The following is a 25,823-nucleotide window of genomic DNA, read 5'->3' on the forward strand; positions in this document are numbered from 1 at the left end:
AAACCTGATGCTAAAGTTTAAAGATTCTGCCCAGACAGAACATCACTCAGGAATGTCTCCTTACGTAAGGCCTCAGTCACACAGGCCTACGGACAAGTCGGTAACTACCAAGCAACCTCCGGTCACCAAGAAGAAACGTGCACTCTCTGACCATTTGGCGAGCGGTTGTTGCTAGCTGATATCAGTAAAAGACATGGATGAAGCTAACGTGGAAGTGCCCTAAATCTGCATTCTATCTGAACTGTAATTATAAATAGACTTCTGGTCCCATTGAACAGCTTTCTTTCTTGACTCTTATGTTCATGGGCTTAGTCACTAATTCTAGATCTGTTAGAATTACAATTAATCCCTCCTTGTGATTAATTTGGTTACTAGCAGATTACCACAGTCTACTGTAGTTTGGGAGGGAGACACCGAGTTGTCTGCAAACACTTGCCAACTAATGGTTCTGCGGAAGTGAAACTTTTTGAAATTTGACACAAACAGGAAATAAAGAACGTTCCGACTTCAGAATACAAGTTTGCACCCAACATCTTTGGGGAACAGTCTCGTTTCTGAGTTGTGTTTTACTACAGCTACGCAACTAGGTGACAAATGTCTGCAGACAAGTCGGCATCTTCTACAAAAGTACAGCAACTTGAGAGCACGCAAAGCAGGTTTTCAGTGCAGCTCCGTATATTTCTTTGCAATCAGTTTCACCTTGCAACTGCCAGCAACTTCTCACCAAGTGATTGGGAATACACATTTAAGTGGTTGCCAGATAGTTGCCAACTGGTTTCTAGGCCTGCATGACTGAGGCCTAAACTGAGTAGCAGAGGGGCTTAAATCCTAAATTTGCTTTTCTCAAAAGGGGTTTACATAATTAATTCCACATATGGGTTCCTGTGAAATGAATCACGTACTTTGGTCACTCGCAATCAAGCATACACACCGAAACAACAAATGTTGTAGGGCAAAACAGACGACGATTAATGGGGGCAGGAAAAAAAAAAAAAAAACACAAACAAACAAACAGAAAACCTCTGAATATTCAATCATATTTCGAATGAATGAATAAATGATTTAAATGAGGCTGAAAAGCTAGGTGATACAAATGGAAGCAGTAAAATTATGAACTTAAGCTAAGAGCATTGATGAAAATTTGTTCTATCGCCTGTACAATATCTACTTTTTAAAACCATCAAATGGGAGCATTTGTCAAATAAATGTTTTTTTCCTTGTGATTTTAATGTTTGTTTGTTTCTTAAATTTACCATATATTCAGTGTTTATCCCCTCTAAGCTGAAAAATGTTTTGACACCTAGCATTCAGTCGTTGTAATTGCACTTAGAAATAAAAAATATATACACACCAAAATCCCATTTATAAATGAGCCCTAAAGTGCTCAATTCAATTGTTTTGAAATCAGATTAGCAAACTTTTTCTTTCTGGGATATATGATATCCCAAAAAATGGCAAATGAGTATTTGTTTGTCTCTCAATACAAACATTTAGGTTGTTTTGTTTTTTTTATTTATTTGTTTGTTTTAAAATTCTCTTATTAATTAAACGGCTGAAATCTGGCATCCTGCAGGTAATTGTGTTGATGCTTAAATTCCAGAGAAAAGCGTCAAAGGTTCGTGGTTTTCTTCTGAGTTGATGTTAAGCGCTGTCTGTCGCAGGCTGTGGGAACAAGAGGGAAAAGCAATTAAAGAATTTATTTCATTTTATTTTCATCCACCGCCTGAAATTCAAAAAGACGTGGGGAATGTACTTTTTATATTACTGATACATCAAGTTTATTTAAAATACATGATGGTAAGCACTGGCTTTTTACATTAATAATTTTTTTGTGTGTAGACAGTTTCCTTAACTAATTTTCAGAAGTTTCAGAACTTGTCCACATGTTTAAAAAACAAACAAAACCCCCCAAAACAACAATACACTATATGGACAAAAGTGCTGTTCCACCAAAACAGTAAACCTACAGCAGCTTCTGGGCAACAAAGCTCCCAGTGCAAGGGTTTTGTGCTGATGTTAACGCCAGAGGAGGTTTAATCTCTGAAGTTAGTGAATCAGCAGAGCGTTTTATGCACTCCACATTCAGCAATCTGCTCTCCATCTTCACATGACTTAGCTGCTGTGATTCTTAAACACTTTCACTTTGCACTTATACAACTTACAGTTGATTGCAGAATATCCAGAGAGGAGGAAATTTCACAAATTGACTTGTTGAAATAGTGACATCCTATTACAGTACCACACTAATTCAGTGATATCTTTAGAATGAGCCATTCTTTAACAAATGTTTGCAAAAGCAGACTGCATGACTAGGACATTGACTTTATGCACTTATGGCAGTTGGACTGAAAACACCTGAACAGTGTTCCAATACTTTCAAAAGTACGTAAAATGAGGAAGAAGGCACATGTTGACTTCTTCCTTGTCCACGTGTAAATGCAGAAACTGGCTTTTACTGCTATATAACAGCGTTTACATGTGGACAAAAGGCCACAACACATGGAAACAGCTACGTTTTCATGTGGAATGGCTTCTAGTTTTGCTGGTGTTTTGGTGGCTTCAGAAAAGTTTCCATCTTTGTCCATTAAACACCTGCCAAAACAGACAAACTTGTTGAATTATTAGTATTCTACTTTGTTTTTTCGTTGTTAATTTATTTTGATTCAGATGGTCTGATGAAGGCCAGGTATGTTCAGGTAAAATTGAACTGCTGACACATTTTCTTGGCCGAGCACCTGCCCCACTTTTTGATGTGAATATGCATGTATTTTTCCTCTCTTATGAAAAAGAAAACTCACCACGAGTTCATTTTAAGGGATGTTTCCCAGGTAACCAAAACGAATAAGAGGGTTTTACCTTCTCTGCTGTTTGCTGGCCCCCTGCTGGAGCATTTTCCTGGGCCTCTGGTTTCGACTCACTAGGAGCAGTCGCCTTGGGTCCAGCCACATCGTTGAGCTTGGGCTCCACGTTAGACTGGTTGCCGTCTACTTTAGAATCACCTTCCGCTTCTGAATCCTTTGGCCGCTTCGGAGAGGTCTATAAAAGTTTGATAAGCATCAGACGGCTTTACAGTGAACTTGGACTGTGAGTCAGGTTTAACCTCACCTCTGTGGACTCCTCTGCTTTTCGTTTGGTTCCTCCCCTCTCATTTTTCTCGTCAATGACCAGGGCTCCTTCGTCCTCGTCACTACTGCCTTCTGCATCTGCTTTTTCTGAACTGCCCGTATCTCCTGCTCCTTCTGATGTGTTGTCCTTCTTCGATGACTACAGGCAAAGAGTTGCACATTAGTGAAACATGGGGAAACTAAGTCTAGATCTACCCATCAATGGCGAGGTGTGACAGTATCACTAGTGACGTAGTAGAGGTTAAACTTCCAGATAAACAGCTGAGTGAGCTTTGAGAGTAACTGATAAATGGTTACATTACATAGTTTGTCCAGCAGAGTGTGCTCTGATCAGAGTCATTACAGTTTTGTATTTTCAGTTGTGCTTTCAACTCAATGTGGTTTCAGTTCATTTTCAATGAGATTTAGTTGCTGTTTAGTTTTATTGTTTAATTTTAGCAGTTCTTTTTATTACTTTCAGTGCTAGTTTTAGTTTACTATAGCATGGGTGTATTTGGGTATTTGTCAGATTGTAAAATTTAATAGGTTTAAACCACCACAGTAATACATAATATTAAAAATCCCTGAGACATTCCAGTCTCAATGAACAGTTGCACCAGAGCCTGTTTGTGCTTGCTGAGAGGACATATTTCAGATTAAAATTAAAAGATATTTTCTCTGTACAAAGCTATTTCAGTAATTATGCACATAACATTGTTTCACTTTTCATTTATGATATTTTTTCACACCCACTTTTAGTTTGGCTTTAGTTACTTATAATAATCTTTGCTCTCACCCATCTCTGTAGCAGTCCTTCTTCCCAAATTACTTCTGGAAACTGTTTACATGTTGAAAATAAATTCAGCAAACCAAAACAAAGCAGCAAATGTGGCCGCTGAAAAGGCGGTGGTGTAGAATCAAACCAGCTCTTTATGTTTCAAGCCAGTTTAGAAAAACATCCCGCTTATGCTATTTCCCCCTTTCAATATTCTCTCACACAGTACAAACCACAAACCACAACTTGTGCTGCTGCTTGCTCGTCTTTGCCACTCATTGGGCAGAGCAGACAGAGGTGCGCCTTTGGCTCTCCCGCCAAAGGCGCACTTACAGGTCACAACTGGCAAACCCTTGTTCACAAAGTCACTGGATTTGTGGGCTATAAAGTCGATAATCACCAAATTGGCAACAATTAGATGAGCTGAAGTGTGATAATCACTGGTATGAATCAGCAGGTGTTCAAGCTAAAATAGGATACATCAATCAACACAGTGTAAATCTAACCTCAGTGGCCTTCATATCTACTTACCTCGTAGCCTTCATGCGTGACCGTGGGGTTGTTCTCAATCTCCCAGAGTCCCTCAGCAAATCCTTTCCTCTTGTTTGCTTTTCCAAACTTCTCCTTGCATTCATCATATGAGGACAAATCCTTGGCCCCCAGGAAGGCCCTACAACAGTCAGTTATTACTTTTTTAAAATAAAATATGTACACACCCCTTTTTAAAAAAAGTTTTGACAAATGATCCAAGTTTCTTCCCATTTTGCATCCACGTGAAAAAATTAAAAAGTGACAACATTAATGGAAAAATACTCACGTCTCATGTGTTCCAAAAAAGAACACTTGGTACTTGTTTGAAGGCGACTTTACAGCTCCTTCGGGTAACTCGTCAATCTGTGAATTAGCAACACAGTTGTTTTAAAAGGAAAGCTGGTAAAAAAACCAACTCAATACTTTAATAAATACTAAAATTATTCTAAAGTTAAACAATAGGCAAAAGAGTTAGGTCATTTCTCTATAAAACCACAAATACAAACAATAGTAATACTACTACACAAATGTATTTCATCATAAAATAATGCACCGTATATAAGAGTGGAAAACTTGTGCAAATGATGCCTTTAGGTTAGATCCTGGATAAATACTCCAAATAATTCATTATGAAGAAACAGTTTAAACAGTAAAGCTAAATTAGGTTCAAAGACCTGCAAATTCTTGTACAGTACTAAATAACAAGCAGTTTTTGAAATATATTACACACCTTGATGCACCCACAAACTCCCTGGTGAAAGTTTTACTGTTTACCATCTTTCAGCACAGTGTTTGGCTCGGACATGCCAATTTTTTTTTACATGCTTTTAAATTAGCACAGCACTACGCAGCGGCACAGGTAATCACTCTTATGATAGACAATCGTGGCGTGGCTCTGCCTCTGCCACACAGGCCTTTTGGCATCCCCAGATAGGACTACTGTGTCAGGATAGGTGGGGCAGGGCTGTTGACATGAGACAGGGGTGATAAGACCGAGAAAAAGGAGGGAAGATGCAGAGATCAAAACAGATACTAGGTGGTGTAGTGCAGATTATAGAACATTTCTTTTTATATATTTATTCTTTAAATGAATGAACAGTGATTTTTTTTTTAAAGCAGGTAGACATAGTTAGTTGACTTTTATGAATGGCTGCAACACCAAAGGGCAGAAACACTGACTGAAAACTGCAATCTAAGTTTTCCTTTTCAACTGCACAAGACAGATGTGGCTGATGGGATTACATGCTGCTTCGCTTTTACATTTTCCTGCTTCAGCTGTAATACAGCATGCACAGAACTAACGTATTGGTTGCAGTAATCATCTTTTTTATTTATTTGGTATAAAGCATGACTTAAAAATGCTCCAAGAGCAGCTTTTCCCTTCATTTTCTCACTTTTTTCTTTTGAATGACAAGGAAAATGCCGACCGCAGTGCCAGGTAGACGTTACGTTATAGTCTTACGTGACTATTTTTATTACCATGGAGCATTTTTTTTAACGTAATGGAACTAATTTCGACTTTACGAGTTGCTATCTCTCGAAACGTTTGGGCAGGCGTGTTTACAAAGTACCACAGCATTTGGCTTCACAAGTAGCCATTAGTCTGTAAAGCAACAGTTAAAAAGAAAAGGGGGGCAGTTTGAACTTATATTTAGCGAGCTGCTAACTCACAAAGTGGCTTAGTAGCAGCCCACCGTTGCAGCGAAGCACACGTTAACGCTGCGTACGACATGACCGTTAACTAGTAATCAATGCTGTGTTACCACAGTGCTGGTTTTAACCGTTACAGCTCAAAGTTAGCCTTACAAGGCCCCTAGGGACGAAAAAGACCAGCACACTAAAGGCGGCAAAGAGCAACTGGCAAAAACATTAATATTTTGTTAGCCCGGGAGGTTAAAGAGGTGTCTACTCTGCGATGAATCTCCAGAAAGAAATTCGCAGTGGTTTACAGTAGGCTAGCTGTATGTATGTGGATGGTCGGCACCGCCGCGCTAGGCTAACTCGTGGAGCTAGCGGCTGTTACAGGCCTCGCAGGTAAACAAGTGATTGGAGCCGATCGGCTAAGGCGCAACGAGATGAAAACCAAACCCCTACGCTGGAAATGAGATATTCAACGACGAGCGCTTACTTACCCTTGCAGGCCAGTGTGGATAGCCCTTCATCTTAGCAAACACAAGATCTCCGGGTTTGTATTCCTTTTGCCTGTTGGACCTCGGCATGTTGAAAATGTAAGATGTAAATATGTGCGTGTGTAACTAATATGGTAAACTATCCGTAGTGGTCAAAAACACCTGCAGCAAGCAAGCCAGGCAGGCGACGGTTTGTTATCCAGAATAAAATCAACCCGCGGAAAACTGGAGCGGAGACACGGCGGGTAACGCACTTTTGCCACGACGTGGGGCAAATATACAGATGTGGTCTGAATAGTGTCACAGTTGCTATGACTAAACGCGGTAGTGTAACTATCTCGTATTAGCGCTTTCCCACAAGCCGCTGGCTCGTCCCTCGGACTATTTGGGTTTGAAATTGAAACCCGCTTCCCTTTGCAGACGCGCCCCCTGTACCTGAAGCGGCACAGCGCCCCTGCTGACCGAAGCACCACAGTAATTAACGCACCTAAAAGCAACGCCGACCACTTTATTAGGTACAGCTGCTCGTTAGCGCAGATATTTAATCAGCCAATCACATAACAGCAACAGCTGACTAAAAGACAAGAAGCTGAGCTGGAGGAGCTCAGCACAGCAGAGGGACAGCTCATGTTGAGCATTTTGGAGACAAAGTTAGAGAAGCAAGCGTGAGATGGTTTGCACATGTGAAGATGAGGGCTGCTAGATATACTGGACTAAACATTTGGAATTTGGAGCTGCCAGGCAGGAGGAAAAGAGGGACACCTCAGAGGAGCTTCACTGATGTAGTGAAGGTGGACATACAGAGGGTAGGCAGGATAGAGGAGGATATAAGAAACAGGGTGAGAAGGAGACAGGTGATCAGCTGTGAGAACCCAAAGGGAGCAGCCAAAAGAAGAAGGGCTTGTCTGAATATTTCAGAAAAAGCCGATATCCCGTAATTTTCCTATACAAACATCTCTATGGTTTACAGACAATGGTCTGAAGGAGAACAAATATCCAGTGAATGGCGCTTCTCTGGATAGAAATGCTTTCAGCTGATAAGATTGCAATAGAATCTCAAATAACTACTTGTTACAGCTGAGGTATGCAGAAGAGCATCTCTGAATGAACAGCAACCTTAAAGCAGATGGGCTATAGCAGCACCTATACTGGGTGGAAAACTGAGACTACAATTCAGACTTCACCAAAAGGTCTTTAAAAAGGCCATGCTTTACAACCTGAGGAACTTAACTAAGAGTTAAATATCTGGTTAAAAACAAGTACAAATGTCCAAGATAATTAGTAGTAAGTAATGATGGGTAACTTAATTATTTTTCTTACTCAACCAGATTCAGGGGGTTTCCTATGTATTGACATTTTCAATTGTCCACCAAGGAGGTTTTGGCTTTTGAAAAACAACACACCCACTAGGACTGTGATTTTTAACAAGTGGGCTTTAACAAAGGCTTAAAGTAACCAGGAAATTTTACAAACTTTTGCTAAATTAGATAACACAGGCACTCCAACAGGCTCTAAATTCTAAACTAGTTAAAATAATTACTTAATACAGTTTCTCTCAAATCCTTCCACTGGGTAAGACCAAGAGCCTGTGCAATCTTATCATCGTTGATGGCAGATGTTTATCTCACACTTGTGTAATGCTGGCCTTGGTGGTCACACTGGTGATCCTGTGAAGGTCTTATTCAGCACAACTGTGGTTCATACTACAGCACATCTTGGATTAACCAAAAAATGTAAAGAGAGATTAAAGTCCTGTGAACATACCACAGTGTTCAAATTTAATATGACTAAAGTTCCTGTAGTGCAAAAGTATGAGCCCAGCAGGCTGTCTGGTAAAGGTTGACACACTCATCAAAGATTAATCATCGATTCTCATTTCACAATCCACTCATGGAAACCTACAAAATCTTCCATTAATGGCCACAAATCAATTATATAAAGGAGGAGAAAAACTCTTTCAGTTACTTCAACAAGCAGACAGCTCCACTGTCACATTTTAATTGAAGCTTAAAGGTTTAAATCCTGTTTCTGACTTCTAGCTAACATGATATTTCTCATCCGGTTCTTTGATAGGCTTAGACCACACCACATGACATTCAATTAATCGCCCATTTGATGATGTGAATATTATTATGTACACAGTTTGCTGCAATTTTGTGATGTGCGTGGGTAGACAATGACAATGATGAGAAGAAAAAAACAGGATAACCCTGGAGCTGGAGAGGCTGCACATTGAGCATTTCTCCTCCACTCACCTATTTTTACTTCAGGTGTGTTAATATGAATATACTGCATTTCATGAGCTTTTGCCTAGTTTTTCCTGTAGTTCATGCTATTGTCATGAAGTGTCAGTTCATGAATAAAATTGAATTAAATAACAATGGATTTATATAGCACTTTTCAAGGCACCCAAAGTGTTTTACAATGCCACTATTCAGTCACTCTCACATTCACACACTGGTGGAGGCAAGCTACAGTTGTAGCCACAGCTGCCCTGGGGCAGACTGACAGAAGCGAGGATGCCATATTGCGCCATCGGCCCCTCACCAGTAGGCGGTAGGTGAAGTGTCTTGCCCAAGGACACAACAACCAGGACAGAGAGCCCGGGGATCGAACCGGCGACCTTCCAGTTACAGATACGCTTCCCAACCCCCTGAGCCACGGTCGTCCCTAAACGATAACATTACTGTGGCTTGTCAAAGGAGCTTGCAAAGAAAAGCGTCTGGACTTCTTTAAGTTACTTGAAGACGTTTCACCTCTCATCCGAGAAGCTTCTTCAGTTCTAAGGTCAAATGGTGGAGAGTCCCAGATATAAACCTAGTGGGAGATCCACCTTATCACCTTCGCATGATAAGGTGGGGCCAGGTTTCACAATGAACTCACCCGAAACTCTGGCTGATTGGGACCCACACCCAGTTTCACACCTTGGCTCAGGTGATTAGAGGATCATCAGGGGGTCCTTTTGTCCCTCTGTGGGGGGATACTCCCACTAGGGACTCTCCACCATTTGACCTTAGAACTGAAGAAGCTTCTCGGATGAGAGGTGAAACGTCTTCAAGTAACTTAAAGAAGTCCAGACGCTTTTCTGTGCAAGCTCCTTTGACTACGATGACCTGGATGACTGAGAACCTTCACAGACACATTACTGTGGCTTGTTCTTCTTTGTCTTGTTTTGGTTGCTCCCTTTTGAGGGTCGCCTCTATCTCTCTCTGTCTTCCTCTGTCACACTAGCCCCCTGTCTATCATCCTTCTCTACACCCATGAATCTTGTCTGAGGTCACTGATTTTCTTTTCTTTCTTTTTTTCAGCATTATTGTTTAAAGACTGTTTTGGCATTTTCTTCAGAAGGGCAAGAGTAAAAGAGGACAACATGTATAAATGCTCAAGTCTTCACTTTTTATGATGTCTGTATAATTTTGCTGCTCTAATTATGTATACATTTAAATTACTGAAGCAGAACAGTTTACTACAAATCTAAAGCAAAAAATATATATATATTTTAAAGGTTGACGCCAGTTGTCGGTACAGTCCTGATAATCAAAAGTATAGATGTGCTTCGAAATCATATTGTTTCCCTATTCGAGCCATATGGGGCGACAGTGATCTGAAGTTGTTTAAAATGTGATTAATGAAGCGGAGAAGTGGAAGAGCATGTAATACTGCGGTGCAAGGGTTATGATGTGGAGAGGAAAGTTCTGCAGAATAGATTGAAGGAGCGGGGAATTGGGGAATTTAATCTGAAGAGTGTGTTGGAGGGTAGTAGGGCACAGGTGAGAGAACTGGTGGGGTTTCTGAAGGATATAGGTGTTTATGAAAGACTGTAGGGTCTTTTTTTTTTGGTTTTGTGTTGTTTTTTGGATACAGATTGTAAGCTCACTGTCTGACCCATACTACGGAACAGTAGGAGGCGGTAATGCTCCTTTACGTTGGTTGCCAACCGCCGTTAAACATGAAGAAGAAGAAGAAAGAGGAGTAGGAGGAGAAGAAGAAGAGTGTTGCGCAAAAAGCTGCGCAGTTGTCGCATTTTCGATCACGAACGATAGAGGCGAATGTTTTGATGGAGCCAAGGGACTAAACGAGCTTATTTTGTTGGCGAAACAACACAGCAAAGTTGCGCATTGTGGTGTGAAACAACATAGCTGCTGCTTTATTTATAATAGCACTTTTAAGGAGAGCTGCTTTTTTTTCTGGAACACAGCGGTCAGCTAGCTGATATCGTTTGTTGCGGTGGCCTAGCTAACACTGGCTAGCATTGCGAACTTGGACAGAGCTTTGAGTCAGTCGTTTCATTGCGGCGACCCCTTTTAACTCCCTGCGCTATATTCTGCTACAGCTTCGCTCGGCTTCATGTCGTTATCATCGCAGCTTTAGCGATCAGAGATTCCCTTACCTTTTAACAGAAGTCAGTTCGTCGGATAAGCCAGTGTGAGTACGGCTTCTTGCGATCATCAAGGAGAAGAGGTTATCCATGTCCACGAGTTTCTGCAGATTGCTCATCTTTAATAACATTAGCAAACATGTCTTTAGTCGCCTATGGCAGCAGTGATGAGAGTGACTCAGAGGAAACCTCTGCCGTGCCGGAGAGCAAACCCAGCGCAGGAGGGCTCTTCTCACACCTGCCTGCTCCTAAAAAAACGGTATCGGCAGGAGGGACCGAAGGGCCAGCCAAGAAGACAGCATTGAGCACTGCAGTAGAGGATAGCTCATCAGCCGATGATCCAGATCCTCAGCCATCTAAAGGAAGCTTATTCTCCAGCCTACCCAAGCCAAGGAAACGGACAGAGCCCGTCAAGATCACCGTGCCGCAGATCCAGAGGCAGGATGTGAGTACTGAGCTACTTCAAGCTGTTTGCTCATACCTCTTGCATAAAATAAGGTTTTAATTCATCATCTGTAACCCTGTTGTTCATAGTCAGACTCAGATGATGACGAACCAGCAACGAAGAAACTACAAAATCAGGTAAGGAAATCAGACACATGCAGTTATGTGAAGTTTATTCCACATTCCCAAAAGGTTGATTGTGTTCATCTGGATGAGCGTTTTCAATGGGAGAAACCTTTCGTCACTCATCCAAGTGACTCCTTCAGTTTCAGCTGACTGCAGTACTCATGGCCATTGATCAGTGGTTTTTTGGTCAATGGTCATGACAATTTGCATATTAACGATCAAGGAATTGACCTCACAGTCCATTGTTCATTCAGTCGGCTGGTTTGTTATTGTGCAGATGTACTGTTTGTAAGGTTGAGTAAACCTGCAGTCAGCTGAGACTGAAGAAGTCACTTGGATGAGTGACGAAATGTTTCTCCCATTGAAAACGCTCATCCAGATGAACACAATCAACCTTGGGAATGTGGAATAAACGTATTTCTGAATTAGATAAAATGGTAGTAAATAGTAAAAATACAAAACAGGCATTGATATAGTTCAACATGCATATATACCAGTGAGGCACCAATGTTGGTGTTGGGGAAAGGTCCCTATGCTGTTTCTTGAATAAAATGTTACCTCAGTGTAATGAGCTCGTAAACATGTTATAGGCTTGTGTACACAAACTCTAAATGCTTATTTGTTATAAAATACTGCAGATTAACCTGGCTTGCACAGTGGTTCGCATGTAAATACACGTTATATGGTTTCTAGCTTAGATGTAGGTCTGCCACTTCACTCTTCTCATTGTTTCTTTCTTTGATTGAGGTTTAAATTAAATAAAAACAAAGTAGGAACCAGTGACAAAGAATATCTTATTTTCCTCAGATTTCATAGTGTAACAACATTCTCCTATGATGTAGCTGCCATTTCCTCTCTCTTTCAACCCATATCTCCTTTCTCTGTCAGGGTGCAGGTACAGGCTTGTCCTCCATTCTGCCACAACCCAAAAACCTGACAGTGAAGGAGACGGACAGACCTCTGATCCCTCATTCGCTAACTAAACGGCAAGAACCGAAAGCACCCAAACCTGGAACCCCTGCACATGGTCTTGGTTCTAGTGCGTCTCCCTCCGCCATCAAAGCTGCAGCAAAGTCAGCTGCCCTCCAGCTGGCTAGACAGATAGCTTCAGATGACCAGGATAATGAAGAGGACATAACCCCACAGAACTACTTTTCTCTAGGCGAGAGCTCTCAACCTCTACCTGCAGTCGTCCCCAGCTTGGACCCTGAGCCAGGAGCCCTTGCAGAGCCCCTTCCTTTTGCAGCTCCTGATGAACCGGGGCAGTCGGATGCCCCTCTCGACTTTGGGGGAAAACATGAGACAAGTGGCGCATGGGGAGGTCAATATAATGAATATGAACAACCCATAGCGGGCCCAGAGGCTTTTCCTCCGGTAATAATGACTCTATACTGTACATATGTATCAGATTCATGCTGTTAACTTGAGTCATTATGTTCAATTAGATGATGCCAGCTTTTCCTAATAAGTCATAAATCATGTTAGTTCAGACATGCCTGCATTTCAGTGTTTTCCAGTTAAGATAAAGATATCTTTTAAAGTATGAATGCTGTGTCAGACTCTCAATTACAAGAGTCACAATGTAGCTAACATGAATGAATTATATTGTTATCCTATGTCTTTTTGCTTGAACAGGGATACTACAATGAGCCATATTACCAAGATCCCAACCCGGGAATAGCAGAGGCTGAAGAGCCCGGCAACTCAGCCATGTTTGATGATGAAGCGGTAAGAACTATGCTACTTGTGTGCCTCATTTTTCTTATTTGTTATCAGAGCAAATTCTATTATTTACACAGACTGATTTTTGTACCTGTGCTCTATGGTGTTATCATTGTTTTGTCCTCAACTAGAGGCTGTTAATTAAGAAAAGGTTTTGGTTAACCGGTATTTTCTTTGTCCTGCAGTTCATGCGGCTGCAGGGGAAAAGAAACAGGGGCAAAGAGGAGGTGAAGTTTCTGGAGATCAAAGGCGACGACCAGCTGAGCGGCAACCAGCAGTGGATGACCAAGAGCATGACCGAAGAGAAGCAGCATCGGCAGTCTTTTAGCAAGGTGACCCGATCGGCTCGCTTCCTCTTTTGTTTTTGCAACAGATTGTCCTATGTTCCTCTCACTAAAATGTTGATGCACAGCATAATTTTAAGATGGAATATTTTCTTTAATTTTTTGTAACACCCGCTTTTCTTTACCTTTCCACAGAAAAGAGGAGAACAACCTACAGGACAGCAGCGACGCAAGCATCAGATAACTTATCTCATCCACCAGGTGGGTGCTGCTAAAACACGCATTGTGCATTTGTATGATGTAAATTTAATTCAAGACTTTGTAGCTGCAGTCCAACGTCACAGATGATTTTTCTGCTTGTTTTGAAAGTGAGTGGAAATCTGCACTCTGTGCGGCATGTGTAGACACGTAATACTTCTGCTTGGTGGCCTGTTTGTACAGAGCTATCCTAAAGTCTAGTTGTCAGCTGCAGTGTGCCAGTGATTAGCACAATAAGCTGCAAGAAAGAAGCCTGCACAAAGGATTAGGAAAAGCTAAATAGTTGCCCTTATCTCTGCCAGAATGCTAGTGTTAGCTTTGTTATGCACAGGTGTTCCCTCTCTTGTAGTCTGACAAGAGAGGGAAGAGAGGTTTGCATACTTTACTGATCCCACATGGTTTAGCTCACCGTAGCTGCATCTCTTGTCTTCTTATTGGAAATCTGTTCAAATAAACAACATTTCTTACTTTCCCTGTCGTTTCACAGGCAAAGGAACGTGAGCTGGAGCTGAAAAACAACTGGGCAGAAAACAGGTTAACCCGCCGACAGACCCAGGCCAAATATGGCTTCTAAACATCATGACTGTGGACTGTGGTGACATACAGAAATTAGAGTAGAGCTTTCCAAATATACTTCCACAAAGAGGAAACATGTTTAGAAACAGTAAGCATACAGTCTGGATACAGATTTTCCTTCCTGCCCTCCATCCTGTATTTGTGTTGACCTGTTAATATTCAGTAGTTCTGTTGTTTGACCAGGTGTTATTCTTATATCTAAGATCCAGCCACAACCGCTACACTCCCCATTCACTGTCATTTATATTAAATAGAGGCACTATACTTATGTAACAGTATTTTTAAGGTACTTTTGCTCAGTCATTGGCAGAACAGATGTAAAGTGACTCTGAAGTGGACATTATTCTAAATGTTTTTCCTTTGAATGTTTATGCTTCCTGTTCATGTTGTACTTCTTTGTGATCTACAGAAACAAAGGTTTGGTTCTCTGGGAATGATGCAAGTTATTAATGAAATCTGGATGTTATTCATTTTAAACAAGCTGGAGTCACTGGAAAGCTGTGACGTGTTACATATCTGCACACAGGATCGACTGTTTTCTGATAAACATGTACTTGCTGCAGTTGCTCATTAGTAATAAGAAGTTTGCTATTATATAACTGATACCTACTTTTGTTTGTAAAAGTTTTATTTTTCTTATTTTTTTAATGTGCGTTTCATTTTCTCCCACTGGAAAACTGAAAAAGACCAGAGAACCAAACATGAACGTCATTGTCTTCTTGCTCTGAGGAAACATTGAAGACTCTAAATCAATATGATTTTTAACATGGTAGCAGCATCTGGCGGGCGGTGCTAAAAGCAAAACACCCACCTTAAAAATGGAGATTACATTCATTTTTTAAACATTTTATATGTATTTTTTTCTTCTTCTTTTTAAACATCAAATTTTGGGGGGGAAATTTAGTGATTTGTTCAACTTTCTCAGATGGAAAGCAGTAAAAATATGCTTTTTATATCTCCAGACTCTATGTAACTACATTTTGTCTTTACCAAAGCAATAGTCAAGCCTCCACAAGTCCTCTGTTCTTTGTCCCGACAGCAGAAGTGTTCAAACCTGAGCCAGATTTCCTCTAAATGCAATACATTTCATACATCTTGCGTTGTCAAACTTTAAATGTGAACTCTTATCAGAAAACAACTTATCAGAAACAATTACACAATCTGATCTGCCTCAAATACTACAGCTAAATTCTAAACACGAGCAGAAGAAAGAAGCCGACAGGCTGCTCGTATATCCTTACGCCGAGACGGGAAAATAAATTGCAGAGCTTTGTTTTCAGCAAATCTCATGCAACGACTTGCAAACCACACAACTGTATTGGCACTCCACTAACATGACATTAAACAGCATTCCTCGGAATAATTTGTTGGTTTTTGGTTTACCATTTACTTTTGTGCATTGTCGAGTTAAAATTGATCAATAAACTTTTGATTTTCCTGACTGCTTACACTTTGTATGTCTATGGGCAGTTTTCATTATTGCTACTATCACAATAATACTCATGCTGCATACAGTAAAACAAACTTTCCCACTCAAAGGTTTCCTGTGTAGCTGCTGATCCTGATGGCTCTTTACCAGTTTTGTGTTATTTATTCTCATCCTGAAAACTGATTTTAAAAACTGCTATAAACATTGTGCTTTAAAGTGTGTGGACTCTCAGCTTTAAGGAGCCTGGTCATTCGGGGGGACTCTATAGTGGAGACGCTACACCTCCACACTGCCAGTATACTTCCTCCTGGGTAGGAGGCGACCCTGTGTCACACATAGGACACACCGGAGAGAGATTATGCCTCTAGCTGGTTTGGGAACCACTCAGTGTCCCTGGGAAGTGGATGGGGAGAGGGAGGAGCGTTGGTATCTGACTGCTGCCCCGACAACCAGGACCCAGATAAGCAGTACAAGATGGACGGCTATTTTAACACTGTTCAAAATAATCAGAATGTGACACTGAGCAATTTTAATAGACACACAGACAGCTGTTGCTACGCACACATGTGCATTACAGCCAAACATCATCTGCATTTTGAGTCCTTTAATCTTTTTTCAGGCTTCCACTTGGTGGTGCTGTTGTGTCTGCCGTTGTCTGTGTAGCTGCGGCAGTGGATCCTGCAGGCTCTTCACCAGCCTCGGCCTCTGCCGCTGCGTCAGAAACTGCCTTTAAAACAGCGCCCTCCTCATCAGCAGCTTCTGAATCAGCTGCAGCTGCCTGCTGCCGCTTTTGGGCTTTCAACTGCCGCTGAGAGCTTGCAGACGGATCCTCGTATGGGAACAGAGATATGGGAACGCGAACAGTATCCAAGCCATTAACCTGAAAGAAATAACACACTGCTCATGTTTCTATGTTATCTGGTAAAACAGCAGTCCAAAAAATAAATAATGCATAACTAAGGGTTTATTTATTATAAGAATAATAGGAAAACAATTGTTTTTTGCAGCATGGAGCTTACATGGAGTAACTACAACTTCTTTCTGCTGCAAAGACACAGTACGAAGCTACACTTGGTGCAAAAGGTTGCCCACGAGATGCACTGATATAGTTTATCTTACCGTGACATCGCACCAGTAGTCACCTACATCCTTAATAGGTTCAAATGGAAGATTCAGTGCATGAGGTGGCACCACTATCCCCAACTACGGGAACAAAAGCAATATGAGTATCTTATCTGGTTAACAGAATTAATTAGAAACATGGATAAAAACTGAAAGGCATCACACCTTCTTAGCAAACTGTCTGCAGACTACTTCTTTATTGAGCTGAAACTCCTCGGAGGGCATTCTGTTTATCTTTAGCTTGGAGCATTTCAGGAGCTCCACAGTCTGAAAACAGAAAGAAACCCCTGTTAAAATCTTGGTTTTAAAACTATTTGTTGTACTGAGCAAAAGCGCCTGACATGAAACTTACCAGTTGTCCTGTGCGGGTTTGGATTCTGTCTCCTGCTTTCCCCTCACGCAAAAGCTGTGTAAACAAAAACCAACAAAGGTGATATTGAGTACTGCTCTTTAATACATTTGAAATATATGATGGAATATAAATGGAGTACACACACGTAGCTCTTCTGCAAACATCTCTTTGTTCTCTGGTGATGGATACACTGCGAGGCCTTGAGGCAGCAGCTTGTTTCGTCCAACAGACTTTCTTACAAACACGGTGTCTCCTCGCCCGCCGAGCTCTGTCACAAAAAAAAAACCAAAACAAAAAGATGTTTTCATATTACAAAGAATTTTAGAAAACACATCGTTACTAGTTTAAACTTCCTTGTGATACTCACTTGGTACCGTCTGAGTCAGGATGAGCTCCATTTTCTCCTTAGGAGCATGCTTGGTATCCTCGACCAGCTTGTAGATTCTGTGTCTTCGAGGGTGAAGCCTCGGTGGACTCCCTACTTTGGACAAGGGCACTTGCCACCATCGCTCCACCACGACTGTGTTCTGCAGAAACATCAAGCAACCACACGTGACTTTACACATTTTGAAAGTGGACTCTAGCTTCTGTGATACTTCAAATCATTAATTTCATGTACTGAGAATGTTATTAAGGTTGTTATACATACATATATATCATACATATATATTGCTTTATCCCTCAGGTAAGCACTTTTTACAAACAAACATTCAAACAAGGGTTTTTCCCCCCTGTGCTAATGTGCTTTTAACTTAACATTCACACACTCACAGTGCAGTGGATGCATGAGGGGCAATCTGGGGTTCAGTATCTTGCCCAATGATACTTCAACATGAAGATTAGAGGAGCCAAGGATCAACCTCCAACATGACTGTGAAGGTTCTCAGTCATCCAGGTCATCATAGTCTAAAGAACTTGGAAAGAAAAGCGTCTGGACTTCAAGAAACTTTAAGAAGTCCAGATGCTTTTCTTTCCAAGCTCCTTACATCAACCACCAACCTTCCAATCGTCACATCCATCCACAAAATAACTGAGCCAACTGATAATAACTGTAATTTGTACATCCTGAGGATATTTTTATGTAAATATTTTTAACAACAAGAAATTAACCTTCTACCCATCAAAGATCTACCTGAAAATAGTGCAGAAGAAAGACACGCGTATTAATGGGCATTATGCTAAATCTCTAGCCCCTACTGTCATTGGCTTTCTCAAAAATAAAGTACATTCAAGGCACGTAGGTGGGTGTTTAGATGGTTTTTAGCATCTATGCTCCAAGGAGCATAGATGACGGATCTAGAAGCAGGTTTCTAGATAATTTAATTGCCTCTACCACAATAGCACTTCAGACTTAAACCTCTATGAGAGTCTTAGTGTGGGATTTCTGTATAAAATTGCATTCATTTTATTGGTATGTCTCAACACAGTTTATTATAAGCTAACTAAAAGTAGTTGGTGCCAACTTTGTTATACAAAATCTAAACAACCTGGTAGAGACTACAAATCTCTGTGCTTTAGCACAGTGGATGTAAAGTGCGGGCTAGAGCACAGAGATTTGCGGTAGTGCAGGAGAGCGCAGAGCCCCTGGAAACACCGACCTGAGCAGCAGTCAGAGAGAAGCTCCTGGCGGCAGGCTGGCCGAGCAGAGCCTGGAGGACGAGGCGGCTCCACATGCTCCCACAAATCAGAGGTAAGTCTTCCTGCGGCAGTTTATCATTAGTTTATCTCCGGTCTCTGTAAACTCACCTCTAGCCTGTCTACAGCATGCCTGACAGCGTCGCTTGTTGTGTGGCGTAGGAGGACCCCACCAGCTGCACAGAGGACCAGAAAAAAGCCTGACTACAAAAGACCTCAAACTCAAAAAAGAAAAAAAAAACTTAAATGTAAATATGGATAGAACGCAATAACGCTAATAACGCAAATATTCGTCATATGATTCATGATATTTTTATTTTAACGTGTAAAGACTGAACATTTTGCAGGCAATCATTTAATCAGGCAATATTAAAGGGCAATCTGTTCTTTCAGCGGCTCCCTTTTTAGAGGTCGCCTCAGGATCGCCTGCTAGTGCTGTATCGATACCAAGTGCATTGCCAATATTGCAGATACAATACAGATACCGATACTTATAAAGCAGTGCGTCATGATTTATGAGATTAATCATTAATCTGTAAATTAACACATTTTAATCAACAGTAACCTTTTTACTTAATTTGTACTTTCCACAATAATGATTTAACGCAACAAGAGACCTTTTTTTCATGTGTTTTAAAACAGTTTTTTGGAGATCTAGAATGTAAATGTTCTTGTCTCCAAAGGAAATTTTTGTTCTCAAACATACTCTAAAAAATGTCTCAACATTTTTTTGCGACTGTCACGTTTATCTGCTTAAGTGACCTCACCCCCAGTGATGGACTAGTCGTCCCTCACGTCCCCAGACTATGCTTCCTAAATAGATGTATCAGTCAGATTAAATAATTTCTCCAAATATTCCTTTCACCGCACTACAATATCCTCAGTTGAAGTCAGCAGCGCTCCACCTGCACTATACACAGTGCAGGTGGGAAACCCCTTTCCTCTGCTGAGTCATCTCACATTTTCCCAGAATCTCTTAGAGGCAGTCAGAAAGTCTTTATGCCTCTATGAGCTGAAGAGCTCACAAACTGGGGCCTCTGCCAGGTGCTGCCAGCACAATGCCACTAAACACTGAGGCGCACCAGGTCTTTCCAGCATCACCACCTGATCCAAGTCACTACCGGGTGGCTATCAGTTGACAGCTCAGGTCCTCTCTTCACTTGCGTCCAGAACATACTGCTGCAGATCTGGTGATACTACTAGAAAATCGATCATCGACCTGTGGCGTACGGTATCCTAATGCCATGTGCACTTATGGACACCCTTATGGTTGAACATGCTGATCATTATGGACAATTTGGTTTTTTTTTTGCACAGAAGTCCAGTAACAGAACACCACTCGGGTTCAGATCAAGCAGACCGTTTCTCCCAATTATGCCGCTCCAGGTCTCACAGTCGTTGCCCAGATGAGCATTGAAGTCTGCTAGTAGGGCGACAGGGGGAGCACCCTCAAGCCCAGGGACTCCAAAAGGCTGGGTACTCTGAACTGAACTCTAAAGTGCAGACAACAGTCAGGGCAGGTTCCCGTACCCGAAGGCACAGGCAATAAACCTTCTCTTCTGGGAAATTCTCCAATCTTCATATTAAGATACCCACAGCAGCTTGCCACCTCTCACCAAGACCAACTTCAGAATAGGAAAGAGTCCACCCCCTCTGCAGTAAGAGTTTTTGCAAAAGCATTTTTATTGTGTTCATCAAGGCAAACCTCTTAAATCCAAACAAAAGGGCTATTCAATTTTATTGTAAACAACATTTAATATCATTCTTGCAATACAGACTTCAGTGCAGTAGATAGTTAACAAAACATAAGCAGAAGAATAAAAATAAAAAAATATTCAAGGTTTGTTGTTTTCTCAGTCGTTTAGAATACATTTACTATATAAAGCCACTACATTCACAGAGATGCCTGGATACATGCAAACACCCACAAACAAAACACACTGGACCTAGAAATATTTGGCTCCTACCGCTGGTTTCTACATACACACCCTATATACTGTATGTAGGAGCACCAGCTCGAATTGCTGCTGTAATTGACCACCATTTTTATATAGATCTAAACAAAAAACAGCAAAAAAAAAAAAAAAAAAAAAAAAAAAAAAAAAAAGCAAAAAAAAACAACACCCCACAGGGTCCACATTGTGTTTTTGCTGGATGCAACGACAGTTACACAAGTTTTAAGCTCAACTCTCTGAAAACTTCTGAACCTGTGAGGAAGTTTTTCCAGCCTAATGTAGTTTTTTTTTTTTTTTTTTTTTAATGGGTTTTAGTTAAAACTATTTCTGTGATACATCCAGCTACATTCGAGGATTCAGTTGCAGGTTACCACTGCTGAATTGCACAATATGGAGAGAAAAAAAAAAAAAAAAAAAAAAGCTTTTATTTTCAAGCAACACTGTTCGGTTAAGTCTTTGTGCACCATACTGAGATGCACTAAAAATGACTCACAGAAACATGGCAGAGCTGAAAATAAAAACACAAAATACCAGTACCACCAACATTTTGTTAGATGCTACTGCTGAGTCACTGACAGTTTTTTCTGGTACAAACAGGAAGTTTCACACTCGTGGTGGCGGTGGCGTGTAAAAGGGATGTGATGTTTTAGCAGTTAATAGGTCTGACTTCATCAGCGTGTGGAAAACAAGGGCTTTAAAAAAACAAAAAAAAAAACAAAACAAAAAAAAACCCAAGGTGCTGCAACATAAAGCAAACACCTTAAACTTTTTGGTGTATGGTGCAATAAGCCACCTTTATTTATGGCATTTGGGAGAAGTCTGCAGAAAAACAAAAATCAAGTAGCCTTTTGGAAATGTGCTTTTTTAAATACTCTTGTTTGCAGCTGCAGAGGAAAGCTTCAATAACCCTCACAGTGATAAAACAAAATCAATCCTCAGAAAGAGGATCAAAATCTGCATCACTGGCCAAAAGACAATTTCCTTAAATACCTGAGGACATAATCTGGAATTTAAATCACACATCACCAGCAGACTCACTTATTGCACCATAGAAACTGCCTCGGTTGGGTGTCAAGTGACGTCTAGCACACATAGTCCTGCAGCAGATCAGCATGCCGAAGCAACAACCGCAGAAGAAAATGAGACCCAGTGCGACCCACACCAGTGTAGTGACGACAAACGCAAACTGGTAAGTCACCTTGTGGCAGTACGGATCTTTTCCAGGTAAGTAGTTTGGAGGATAGACAGAATAAATCCAGCTGCTGCCTGTAAGGTGAAGACAGACAACACACAGGTCTTCAGTTCTAAGTGAAACCTTAACAATGTATTCACTTTAAAGGTCGCAGCAGCAACAGTTTGAACTACTTCACTGTGTTTTTAAAGGCTGTGGTTTGGTCAGATTTGATTGGCAAAGCCAAATAACCCACTGTCATCAGTTTCTTGACCATGGAAGATACTATGTGCTGATTCGTTACACACAATTACGTCACCATTTTTTCCCCAAACTGATCCACAACTCAGTAAAAGTTGCAAAAACATTTTACACGATCCTTTAACTAAGCATCATGAAGCAAAATGTAAAAAAGGGGGGGACTGTTACTGATAGATGTGTTTGCAAGACAGAGTGGTTTCTTATTTTCACCACAAATATAGATTCACTGAGCCTTGAAAACCACACATTGTGTGCGCTGGTCTCTGATATCTAATAAGGAAGGGTGTAAGTATTTGTGTGGCATTACTACCAGGTTGTGAATGCAGCATTTCCTAAATTAGTTTGTCTGCTCAATGCCAATAAGATTAAATACTTCCATTTCCAACATTAACAATTTTACTATAGATGCACTCATTGGACACATTATGACACAAACAATGTGGTCATAAAAGGAAAGGACCTCAGTTTGTAAATGTCCCCTACACCATTACAAAGTCTTGATTAGTAGAAATCAAGGCTCGTGATTCCAGGCAATATTTATCCATTTGAGTTCTTGTTCTTAGCTGACAGGAGTGGCATCTGGTGTGGTTTTCTGCTGTTGTAGGTTTGACATTCAAAGATGCTCTTCTGCATAACTTTGTTTTAACTAATAGTTATCCGAGTTACTGTTGCTTTCCTATGAGTTTGAAGCAGTCTGGTCATTCTCCCCTTACTTCTGGGATCCACGAGGTATTTTTTCAGAGAACTGCTGCTGCTCACTTGATATTTTCCCTTTTTGAATCGTTTTCTGTAATCCCTAGAAATACTCAAAAGACCAGCACGACTGGCACAAACAACCATGCTGTATTCGAAGTCACTTAAGATCACCTTACTTCCTCATTCTGATGCTCAGTTTGATTTTCACCAGGATGTTTTAACCATGTCTACATTTCTGCGTGCACTGAGTTGCAGCCATATAATTGGCTGATTAGATATTTGTGATAACAAGCAGTTAAAAAGTTGTATCTAATAAACTGGCCAGTAAGTGCACGTGAGTTTTGTGTCTAATTTCATGCAAAATGAAGAGTTCAGAAAGTTTTTTTCTCCCACCTGCTATGAACCAGGCAAAACTGAAGATGTGAAGAACTGTCATACAGGCTGTGGACAGGACGTGGATTGCTCCATCATCAAAGGCGCTGCTGGTGTAGGTCAGAGTTAGTGAGAGGATGCTGTTTGCCCCCAGCACTATCAGGTAAATGGGGATGTGGGGCTGTATGGTACAACTTGTCAGGTGTGTGGCCCCTGTGATGCAACAGAACAACCATATAAGATCATCATCAATCATAGGTGAAATGCTAAAGGTGCCGTTTTCACCAACTGGATAACTAAAGCTGTTAAACCTACCCAGTCCAATGGCTGCTATCATTACCATCCACCATATAATGTTCACCACCACTGCAAAAACAAAAAGAGAAAGAGGGTAAAGGACTGGTTTAACAGTAAAACAGGTTAAATTATGAAAAAGTGAGACAAAAATGAGATGCAGAAACTAATCTAACCAATTCCTGTGACTTGTGAGGCAGTTTGAGGCCTTAGATCCATCTGTGGAGAGAGGTTAATATCTACAGTCAGTTTTGTCACAGCCAAAACATGAAGAGGAAGCAGAAGCAGAGCTCTACGGTACCTGTCCAGTTGTGAGTGGAGCCTTTTTAATCTTCAAGTATTCAGAAGAGGAGAACTACACATGAGTTGCCGTTAGCTACTTCTTAGCAAAGTGCAGGATGTTAAGACATACACGTTCGAGCCTTTCAGCGACTGTTGCAACACTGTCTCACTAAGAGGAAATAATGATAAAAATCAGCCTCTGTTATCTGACACGGTTTATGTGCAGTTTAAGATTTCCTTAAGACAAAGTAGTTACATGAAATCCTTCCACTGATCTTGTAAACCATACAGTTTCTTAGATTATATATTTATATATCAAAATGATTTACATTTTGAAGTGACATAATCAGTACATGTTAAATCATGAAGCAGCACAAGGGCTAGGTCATTGTAAGCCACAGGACAGCTTATGTGGTGCACACAGGAAAATCAGCTTTCCTGTTATAACTATCAGCTTTTTCTCGCATGCCAATAAATACCGACTGCCACTTTCAACTATCAAACAGTTTGTGTACAGAAGCTGAACATTAAAACTGTGCTTCAGAAAGCAACAAACATCATTAAGGACTCATCTCACCCTCACCTCCATTTCTTCAAACTTCTGCCTTCAAGCAAATGATACAGGACACTAAAAACACACAGCAACAGACTTTTAAATCGTTTTTTTAACACAGAGGGCGTCACCACCCTGATGCTGCTTTAAAACCATATATTAGCACAGGGGTGGGCAACTCCAGGCCTCCAACACAGCTGATTTGAACCAACACAGCTGATTTAAATGGCTAAATTAGCTCCTCAACCTGTCCTGAAGTTCTCCAGAGGCCTGGTAACGAACTAATCATGTGATTCAGGTGTGTTGACCCAAGGTGAGCTCTAAAAGCTGCAGGACACCGGCCCTCGAGGCCTGGAATTGCTCACCCCTGCGTTAGCACCTTGAATTATAGACTGTATGAGATTTACTTTATTGTTATTTATTTTCTTTCTTATTCATCTCTTATATTATTACTCTTACTTTTTAACTACAGGGAGAACCATTTTTTAAGCAGAAGTGCAACAAATTTTGTTGTATATCATTTTATAGAAGGACAAAATATTATAAAATAAAATATTTGCCAGACAAAGATTGTCTTTGAATAATACAAGGTATCTGTTGATTTGTCTTTTTGCTCTGAGCTTTCAACAGAATATTGAATATTAGAAAAAGTTGATTAAAGTGAGTTTAATCTTTATGGCTCACTGGCTACTTGTTTTCAGTTTAGAGTTTCAAGCAGCATTTTAAAACCACTGGTGCTAAACTGGGGATTTGTTCTTATCCCTGAATTAAAGGTGAAGCCCAGCAATTTATTATTGCACTTTTATACAGGGGAAGTATTTAGAAAAAAAACTGTTTAATTTTTTCAAACAAAGCCTTTTGAGGCTGTAGGACCAAAGGATCAAATTCCAAATAAATCCAGGAGCCTACATTACCCATGATTCAATCCCTGCACCAAACGTTAAGCCTGAGATTGTGGGTGATAGAGAGTGCAGTTGGCAGTACTGCTCCTTACTTGCAGAGATGAGAATGGAGCAAATGAGAGTCCCGTAGGCTTCCTTGTTTCTACCTCCACCCAAGTGATGTAGTGCATTGATCTCCAGACACTTATTACAGAAGTATGTTTTATCTATGCTTTTCTACATGAAAGCAAGAGTAGTAAACAAACATTGCTGCATAAAAATCAGTGGAGTTTGTTTAATGGAGCTTCAATTAAGAAATGTGGTTCAAGTTCTGCAAATTTGGACAGCTGGAGTGGGTCTGAGATGCAATGGTTAAGCTAGTTGTTCACTGCTTACTGTAAGCAGTAAGCCAGAGGAAGATAGAAGTACCACTAACAAAGCAATGCTGCCACCATGTGACTGGATGAAAACAGCTCCTGGTAGTATGGTGCTG

The 25,823-nt window shown here is 40.8% G+C and overlaps 4 protein-coding genes across 5 annotated transcripts; 1 reads left to right on the forward strand and 3 right to left on the reverse strand.

Annotated features, from left to right (window-relative positions):
* Positions 1 to 1,231: 1,231 nt before the first annotated feature.
* LOC147303862 (hepatoma-derived growth factor-like) lies at positions 1,232 to 7,000 on the reverse strand. Its single transcript, XM_086279215.1, has 6 exons — positions 6,543 to 7,000; positions 4,697 to 4,773; positions 4,411 to 4,549; positions 3,106 to 3,264; positions 2,857 to 3,036; positions 1,232 to 1,662 (listed from the first exon to the last, which is right to left on the reverse strand). The coding sequence occupies exons 1-6, from the start codon at positions 6,627 to 6,629 to the stop codon at positions 1,642 to 1,644; spliced, it is 663 nt and encodes a 220-aa protein (XP_086135341.1). The 5' UTR covers positions 6,630 to 7,000; the 3' UTR covers positions 1,232 to 1,641.
* On the forward strand, positions 5,971 to 15,777 carry prcc (proline rich mitotic checkpoint control factor). The gene is made up of 8 exons (XM_086279213.1): positions 5,971 to 6,595; positions 10,940 to 11,362; positions 11,452 to 11,499; positions 12,376 to 12,861; positions 13,123 to 13,215; positions 13,395 to 13,541; positions 13,689 to 13,754; positions 14,239 to 15,777. The coding sequence occupies exons 2-8, from the start codon at positions 11,057 to 11,059 to the stop codon at positions 14,323 to 14,325; spliced, it is 1,233 nt and encodes a 410-aa protein (XP_086135339.1). The 5' UTR covers positions 5,971 to 6,595; positions 10,940 to 11,056; the 3' UTR covers positions 14,326 to 15,777.
* On the reverse strand, positions 14,953 to 19,038 carry mrpl9 (mitochondrial ribosomal protein L9). Its single transcript, XM_086279214.1, has 7 exons — positions 18,829 to 19,038; positions 17,598 to 17,757; positions 17,374 to 17,498; positions 17,231 to 17,284; positions 17,044 to 17,145; positions 16,876 to 16,959; positions 14,953 to 16,636 (listed from the first exon to the last, which is right to left on the reverse strand). Exons 1-7 carry the CDS (start codon positions 18,901 to 18,903, stop codon positions 16,361 to 16,363), a joined length of 876 nt encoding a protein of 291 aa, XP_086135340.1. The 5' UTR covers positions 18,904 to 19,038; the 3' UTR covers positions 14,953 to 16,360.
* Positions 19,039 to 21,102: 2,064 nt separating this feature from the next.
* LOC147303865 (transmembrane protein 272-like) lies at positions 21,103 to 24,645 on the reverse strand. 2 transcript variants are annotated; one of them, XM_086281120.1, is made up of 6 exons: positions 24,480 to 24,645; positions 23,916 to 24,065; positions 23,791 to 23,833; positions 23,636 to 23,686; positions 23,342 to 23,533; positions 21,103 to 22,086 (listed from the first exon to the last, which is right to left on the reverse strand). In XM_086281120.1, exons 3-6 carry the CDS (start codon positions 23,831 to 23,833, stop codon positions 21,836 to 21,838), a joined length of 537 nt encoding a protein of 178 aa, XP_086137246.1. In that variant the 5' UTR covers positions 23,916 to 24,065; positions 24,480 to 24,645; the 3' UTR covers positions 21,103 to 21,835. The 2 variants fall into 2 exon arrangements, with proteins under 2 accessions (XP_086137246.1, XP_086137247.1); XM_086281121.1 differs by having other exon boundaries at positions 24,474 to 24,645.
* Between the last annotated feature and the right edge of the window lie 1,178 nt (positions 24,646 to 25,823).

Source organism: Aulonocara sp. 'chitande type north' Nkhata Bay, linkage group LG22 (assembly GCF_057382095.1).
Source record: "Aulonocara sp. 'chitande type north' Nkhata Bay isolate Kocher_YH1m ecotype deep benthic linkage group LG22, A_spYH_male_GT1.1, whole genome shotgun sequence".
NCBI classification, from domain to species: domain Eukaryota; kingdom Metazoa; phylum Chordata; class Actinopteri; order Cichliformes; family Cichlidae; genus Aulonocara; species Aulonocara sp. 'chitande type north' Nkhata Bay.

Coding starts and splice junctions, on each gene's coding strand:
- mrpl9 (XM_086279214.1), bottom strand. CDS start 18,903: ATGTGGAGCCGCCTCGTCCTCCAGGCTCTGCTCGGCCAGCCTGCCGCC. Junction 17,499..17,597: donor CCTGACTCAGACGGTACCAA/GTGAGTATCACA, acceptor TTTTTGTGACAG/AGCTCGGCGGGCGAGGAGAC. Junction 16,960..17,043: donor GCAGACAGTTTGCTAAGAAG/GTGTGATGCCTT, acceptor TTGTTCCCGTAG/TTGGGGATAGTGGTGCCACC.
- LOC147303862 (XM_086279215.1), bottom strand. CDS start 6,629: ATGCCGAGGTCCAACAGGCAAAAGGAATACAAACCCGGAGATCTTGTG. Junction 4,774..6,542: donor ATCCACACTGGCCTGCAAGG/GTAAGTAAGCGC, acceptor GCTAATTCACAG/ATTGACGAGTTACCCGAAGG. Junction 4,550..4,696: donor TTTTTTGGAACACATGAGAC/GTGAGTATTTTT, acceptor TGACTGTTGTAG/GGCCTTCCTGGGGGCCAAGG.
- prcc (XM_086279213.1), top strand. CDS start 11,057: ATGTCTTTAGTCGCCTATGGCAGCAGTGATGAGAGTGACTCAGAGGAA. Junction 12,862..13,122: donor GCCCAGAGGCTTTTCCTCCG/GTAATAATGACT, acceptor TTGCTTGAACAG/GGATACTACAATGAGCCATA. Junction 13,755..14,238: donor TAACTTATCTCATCCACCAG/GTGGGTGCTGCT, acceptor GTCGTTTCACAG/GCAAAGGAACGTGAGCTGGA.
- LOC147303865 (XM_086281120.1), bottom strand. CDS start 23,833: ATGGATCTAAGGCCTCAAACTGCCTCACAAGTCACAGGAATTG. Junction 23,534..23,635: donor GATAGCAGCCATTGGACTGG/GTAGGTTTAACA, acceptor GTTGCATCACAG/GGGCCACACACCTGACAAGT. Junction 22,087..23,341: donor TTTTGCCTGGTTCATAGCAG/GTGGGAGAAAAA, acceptor TTCACCTTACAG/GCAGCAGCTGGATTTATTCT.